Here is a 7608-nt window from a genome sequence, read left to right as displayed (position 1 = left end):
AGCCTGGATCAATAAGAACTCGCATAAGTTCATGGTACCCTTTGTTGTTTTCAACATTAACGAATGCTGTGGCCAGGATGGGGATGGTTGGTCCATCATTGTTATTTGAAGCTTTTCCTAGATGGGACCCGAATCCATTTTCATGCTCTCTTGTGCGTTGACTTTTGGAGGTATCGTGCTTCTGTCCTTGCTGATTTAAATTTGTTTTGAAGTTCCGATAATTTTCCCAATGCAATGATGAGTGATGAAAACTGTTACATTTGAAGCAGAGATTCTTGCTCGGGCATTTCGTATTGCTCGGATGCTTCAAACAATTCTTGCAGAGGTGTTGTTTTCGTACAAAATCGTTTCGTTCTTTTACTGACATATCCTTGAATTTTTGGCAACGGAAGATTTCATGGTTACTGTCACATAAACTGCATGATTGTAAGTCAATACCCTGAATGGGGTATCTGTTAACATCATATCGATTTTTGGAGGGTTTCTCTCGTATTTATTTTTTTTTGCAAATTTCGCAGTTCGCTATATAGTTCGAAACGTATTCTTTCATGGATGGAAAATAATATTTTCGCTGAAGTTGTCTCAGGGTCTCGTTTACACCTCTATGATTTGTTTTTCCCTCGTGTTGGAATTTAATCGCTTGGTTGATAAGTTCATCATCTTGGATTACTTCTCTCCTTTCAGTGCAGTATATTATCTCTGGTCCGTTTCTGTTGAATAGCTTGTTTACAACGTTGCTGAATGTTTCGAACATGTTCTCGGATTCGAAGTGGAAATAATATATCTTCTTATCTGCAGTGTATTTGTTACGTCGCGTCGTCAAGATACTTCTTTTTCAAATAATTTGAGTTGCTAGGGGGTTTTTCTAGGAGAGCGGGCTATGATAGTTATTTTAGACAGATTGTAAAAATAAAAATAAAGAGACATACGTCGATTAGAAATTAAAACATTCCTTGTATTTAACATTGATTCAGATTTGTTTCTTGTATTTAACATTGGTCCTTCGAGCTTTAAGAATAGTCCTATGGAAGACAGTAAACAGGACAAGATTGAGACGAAATTGAACCATGGAAGGAAACGACGGGAAAACGCCGGCACGCGTTCTCTTGATCCCAATTATGAGTGGCCAACGAGTTTTGGAAGAATGAATGCGCTTGCGAAGGATAATGATGTTAGAGAAACCCTTGAGAAAGACATCATGACATCCCACCAGACAGCAAGTTCCGTTCATACAACGAAATCGAAACACTCAAATTCCAGAAGTGATATCCAAAGGAAGAAACTTGCCTTTGAAACGGAAAAACAAAAGATGGAAATAGAAAATAGAATGATGGAAATGGAAATGCAAATGAAGAAAGAAAAAATGAAGTTGAAGTTAATCGAGATGGAGAGTGCAGTGAAAGAAGCTGAAATCATAGAAATGGAAGATACAAGTTCAGAATTAACTTCAGCAGCGACAAAATCGACGAATCGAGGCAGGTTGAATGCAAATTTTTATTCTGAAAATATAATTCGTAATCCTGTTGAAGAACGTCACTCTTCAAAATACCCTCCAGTGTCTACAACTATACACAATCAGGAGTTAGACAAAAATCAGATTGTTTCGGACTGGGTCAATGCTATAAATCCCAGTCAAATTGATGATTACCCGAACCCTGTTATTCAAAATAAGGTTGAATCAGATGTTGATAAACTTTGCAAAGCCTTGAGTGAAGTTTTGAGAACTGTTAATCCAGCGCCCACAAAAGTGAAACCTGATGCCTTTTTTGCACGACAATCTATAGAAAGAGAATGTCCAATATTTGATGGAAAATCAGAAGACTGGCCGATATTCATCTCTCATTTCAGGAAGATATCCACAATGTGCGACTATACAAAGGAAGAGTCAATGATGAAATTACAGAAATGTCTGAGGGGAGAAGCAAAACAAGCCGTTGCTGGTATGATGATCAGTCCTGAAAACATTGAACAAGTAATTAAGACTCTTGAAATGAGATTTGGTATACCGGACCAAATTATTGATACAATTCTGGATAAATTGAAAACCTTCTATCCAATTCGCGAAAATGATATGGAAAAAATCATACAATTCGCAAGTCATGTGAACTCATTAGTCAGCACGATAAAATCATTAAATTATGATGCCCATCTGCAGAATCCCAGTGTTTTGAAAATGATGTTACGGAAATTACCTGATATGTTGAAACTTCGTTGGGGCGAGGAAATTTTGAAGAAAAATGGTGACGTTAATCTTGAAGATTTTGCCTTATGGTTAATGCAAATAGCCAATGCCGCATGTTTTGTTACAACGCCCAGAACGTCATATGACACAAAAAATACATCGAGAACACAAAATTTTTATAATAAGAAGATCGAGAAGATTTTGATGATATCTACATCACGAAACTCAATGAATTGTGGGTACTGCAGCAGTAACGGACACACAACAAATAAATGTGAAAACATTGTAGCTGACGATATTGAAACCAGGTGGAAAACTGTAACGAAGAATAAATTATGCTTTTCCTGTCTCAGAAACAATCATCAGGCAGTAAAATGTCGGCTGAAGAAAATTTGTGGCGTCAATGGTTGTAAACGTTTCCATCATCGATACTTACATAAAGATGAAACCACTAAGATTCCAAACGAAGAAACTCAAGAAAATGCAAGTCCTGTGAACTCTTATGAACCACTCTTTACTACCAGAGATGGTGGGAGTGTTCTGCTTAGAATGATAAATGTCAAAATTTTTGGTAATGGCAGAATAATACATACAGTCGCCTTGTGTGATGAAGCATCTTCTGTTAGCCTAATAGACCATTCACTTCTTGAAGATCTCAATATTCACGGGGAAGTCCAACCGTTATGTGTTCAATGGACCAACCAGATGACAGCACGACACGAAGATTCGATATGTGTTAATTTGAAAATTTCAGGAAACTATGAAGAAGCCAAAACATTCACAATGAAAAACGTCCGCTCAGTAAAAAATTTGTCGCTACCAAAACAACATGTCTCAGCTTCAGAATGGCAAAAATTGTCATTCTTGAATGGAATACCGCTAGAGGACATATGTGAACAGCCAATGATTCTTATAGGGCAGGATAACATAAGACTTACTCTTCCTAGACGGATCATCCAAGGTCCTGAACATCTACCAATAGCAACCAAGACTCACCTCGGCTGGATCCTTCATGGGAATACTTCCGGCAGGACAGAAGAAAAATATATTTTTCATATATGCGACAATAATCTTTCCGATGAAAAATTTCATGTATGCGACAATCCGTATTCAGACGAAATGCTTCATAAGTTAGTGAAAGAATCATTCACGTTGGATGCCTTCGGTGTTTCGGCTTCAGCACAAACAAAAAGAGATAAAGAAAATGATAGAGCTGTTGATGTAATGAAACGCACCATAAATCGAATCGGGCAAAGATTCGAAATAGGACTACTTTGGAAAGAAGATGATATGAAATTACCAGGAAGTAAATCAGTCGCCTATCGAAGACTATTATGCGTCGAAAAACAGATGCTGAAAGATGATATCTTCAAAAAGAAATATTGCGATAACATCCAGAAATACATAGATAAAGGATATGCACGCAAACTGACCGGAGAAGAAGCGAAGAAAGAAGGAGCAAGAACTTGGTACCTTCCTCATTTTGGTGTAATCAACCCACATAAACCCCAGAAACTCCGACTTGTATTTGACGCTGCAGCTAAATCTCATGGAATATCTTTGAACAGTAATCTTCTTGCTGGTCCCGATTACCTTCAATCTCTAGTGGCAGTTTTGATAAGATTCAGGGAAAGAAAAGTTGCATTTTCCAGTGACATTCGAGAAATGTTTCATCAAGTCAGAATAACAGAAATAGACCAAGATTCTCAACGGTTTTTGTGGAGAAACGGTGAAACAAATCGACATTGTGATGTATATCAGATGCAGGTCATGACATTTGGTGCTACGTGCTCCCCCACTTGTGCCCAATATGTAAAAAATTGCAATGCTCGTCAAGTTGGAACATCGGAGAGAGTAATAGAAGCAATAACCAGACGTCATTATGTTGATGATTATTTGGACTGTGTTGATTCTCCTCTAGAAGCATACAATCTTATAACAGAAGTAAGCAGAACACAATCTGAAGCGGGTTTCGAATTGGTGAATTGGACTACCAATTCAAAAGAACTGATGAAAATGATGTCCTTCGATGAAAATCTAAATAAAGATCTGAACCTTGATATGGAGATGTCTCTGCAAAGAGTTCTAGGACTGTCATGGAGCTCAGCTGAAGATAAACTCGTTTTCAAGTTGAATTTCCATCCTGAACAGAATCGAGAGAGACCTACGAAACGACATGTGCTGAGAATAATAATGTCTGTTTTTGATCCACTCGGTTTTCTTGTGAACTTCATAATTCGAGGCAGGATTTTGGTCCAAGATATTTGGCGAAGTGGCATTGGATGGGATGACTTCATAGATGACGACATATATAAAACATGGTTATTATGGCTAGCAGATCTACAAAAAGTGATCAGTTTAAAAATTCCGCGGTGTTATTCCCTTAAAATTCCTGTAGCTGAAAGTATCGAATTGCATGTCTTTTGTGATAGCAGCAAAAAAGCGTTTGCAGCTGTTGCATATTTGCGAATAATACATGCTTGCGGCATAGACATTTCATTTGTATTTGCCAAAGCCAGGGTTTCTCCAACCAAACCCATATCTATTCCTAGGCTAGAATTACAAGCAGCAGTAATGGGAACCAGAATAGCGAAGACACTCAAGAACGAACTTGATATTAAAATTAATCAAACATATTTTTGGACAGACTCGTCTACAGTGCTCTATTGGATTTGTAGCGATGGAAGACAGTTGGGACAATTTGAATCGCATAGAGTTGGAGAAATTCAGGAATCGTCCGAGACAAAAGAATGGAATTGGATACCAACGAAACTCAACATTGCCGATCTAGCTACAAGGACATACAATGAAGATGGTAGTAACTCTATAAATTTCGAAAATTGGTTCCTAGGGCCGACGTTCTTACTCCAAAAAGACAAGACAAAATGGCCAACAAAAAATTTTTCTCGGAATCCTTCCAGTGGAAACAAGGAAGAATTTGAAAATTGCGTTTTGACCATCTTTCAAGATCAATCTGCACTACCAGATATAAAAAGATTCTCTAAATGGATCAAATTAATAAGAGCCACTGCTAGAGTTTTAAAGTTCATTAAAATACTAAGGAACTCAATATCTTTGGATAGCAGAATCGAAAAAGCGCTGAAACTTGATGACATTCAAGAAGCTGAGGTTTTCTGGATTAGACAGTGCCAAAAAGAAAGTTTCTCCGGTGAAATCATGGAAATACAACGAAGACAAAAAATTAAAAGACAAAGTAGACTTCGCAATCTTATGCCCATGATCGATAGTAGAGGTATTCTAGAGATTCAGGGAAGAACTAATTTGGCACCTTTCATGAGAGAATCTGCAAAGCATCCAATAATATTACCAAATAAGCACCCCTTCACACGTCTCCTGATACAGCATTATCATGAAAAGTACGGACACCAAGGAATTGAATTAGTTCTCAATGAATTAAGGCAAAATTATTGGATCATAGACGGTCGCTCAGCTGTTAAATCAGTCTTTGCCAGCTGTCAATTTTGTAGAATAAGGAGAGCTAAACCGCAAGTACCGTTGATGGGACAGCTGCCAGTAGAAAGATTAACACCCAGAGTGAAACCCTTTACATTTACTGGAATTGACTACTTCGGACCTCTAACTGTAACAGTTGGTAGAAGACACGAAAAGAGATGGGGAGTTTTATTCACTTGTTTGACGATCCGAGCAGTCCATCTCGAAGTAGCCCATTCCCTTTCTACAGACTCAACAATAATGGCGTTGAGAAGGTTCATAGCACGACGAGGACGACCAAAAACAATTTTTTCGGACAATGGCACAAATCTACGTGGAGCTATGGATGAATTAAAAAGAGCTATTAGAAACATTGACCAGAATAAAGTTGAAAACGATATGCAGCTAAAAGAAATCGAATGGAAGAACATTCCACCTGCAGCTCCTCACATGGGGGGAGTATGGGAACGACTTATTCGTTCCGTTAAAAAAACCTTTCATGTCATTTTAGCGACACAAAGGTTAAAAGACGAACTATTGTTGACACTCTTTGCTGAAATTGAGAACATGATCAACACTAGACCAATTACAAAAGTCTCTACAGATCCAGATGACTGGGAAGCTTTGACGCCAAATCATTTCCTCCTTGGAACCTCCAATGGTGATTGTTTTGGAGAAATGGGAAATATAGAATTGAAACGAGAATGGAGGAAAGTACAAAGAATTACAAATGAGTACTGGAAAAGATGGATGAAGGAGTACTTACCAAGACTGACCAAGAGAAATGTATGGTGTAATGATAGTAAACCAATCACGAAGGGAGATATTGTTATAATAATTGAAGATAATGTCTTGAGAAGCTCTTGGAAATTAGGCAGAGTTGAAGAAGTTTTTCCTGGTCCAGACGGTCGAATAAGAGTAGCCAACGTCAAAACCAAAAATGGAATTTTAAAACGACCCGTAACAAAATTAGCGAGAGTGATAGAACAGACCTAACTACTGAACTGCGAGGGGAAGAATGTTACGTCGCGTCGTCAAGATACTTCTTTTTCAAATAATTTGAGTTGCTAGGGGGTTTTTCTAGGAGAGCGGGCTATGATAGTTATTTTAGACAGATTGTAAAAATAAAAATAAAGAGACATACGTCGATTAGAAATTAAAACATTCCTTGTATTTAACATTGATTCAGATTTGTTTCTTGTATTTAACAGTATTCTTTTAAGAATTTAATGATGTCGTCTTCGTTGTTCGAAGTGCTGATTTGCACGTAAAATTTTTTTTCCCATGGATTCTTTTCTCACGGCTTTCAAGTTATTATACACTTCCTGAATAAAATATTGATTTGGTTTTCCGTGTCTGTATTTGTAGAGTGCATTGTGTCTTCATAACTTTCTGAATTTTCTTCATGTCCCTCTTCCACCGTATCTAGGTTTTTCAGGATTTCATCCAATTCTGATTCTGACATCTCGACTGATGAAGCGTCTTCCAATAGCCTTACGATTTCGTGTTCGTCTACGTTATTTATTAGAGATTCAGTGTCTGTAGTATTCAATTGTATTCTTGATAATGCGTCAGCATTCTTGTTTATAGATCCTTTTTTGTATGCAAGTTGGTAGTCATACTCTTCCAGTCGAATTTTCCATCTTTGTAATTTTGAATTTGGTTCCTTGAGTTTGTCTAACCAAATTAGAGGTCGATGATCAGTACAAATTGTAAATTTCCTTCCATATAGGTATGGCCTAAAGTACTTCACTGCCCAAACTACTGCTAAAAGTTCTTTTTCGATGGTGCTGTAGCGTTCTTCAGATTGATTGGGTTCTTGATGCGTAGCATATTGGTCTATCAGAACCAATGGGTCCTTGCGATAAAATAGCTCCAATGGCGACATTTGATGCATCTGTAGTGACAATGAAATTTTTACTGAAATCAGGATATTGCAAAACTGGGGGGTTAGTTAATATTTCTTTACATTT

The 7608-nt window shown here is 37.5% G+C and overlaps 1 protein-coding gene across 1 annotated transcript; it reads left to right on the top strand.

Moving 5' to 3' along the window:
- The first annotated feature begins 1024 nt into the window (after window positions 1-1024).
- Window positions 1025-6631, top strand: LOC123314046. Its single transcript, XM_044899159.1, has one exon. It carries the CDS (start codon window positions 1025-1027, stop codon window positions 6629-6631), a length of 5607 nt encoding a protein of 1868 aa, XP_044755094.1.
- Window positions 6632-7608: the final 977 nt, after the last annotated feature.

The sequence above is a fragment of the Coccinella septempunctata genome, chromosome 5, assembly GCF_907165205.1.
Source record: "Coccinella septempunctata chromosome 5, icCocSept1.1, whole genome shotgun sequence".
Lineage (NCBI taxonomy): Eukaryota > Metazoa > Arthropoda > Insecta > Coleoptera > Coccinellidae > Coccinella > Coccinella septempunctata.
Note: the sequence above shows the minus strand (reverse complement) of the source record. Positions and strands in the feature narration are given on the sequence as shown.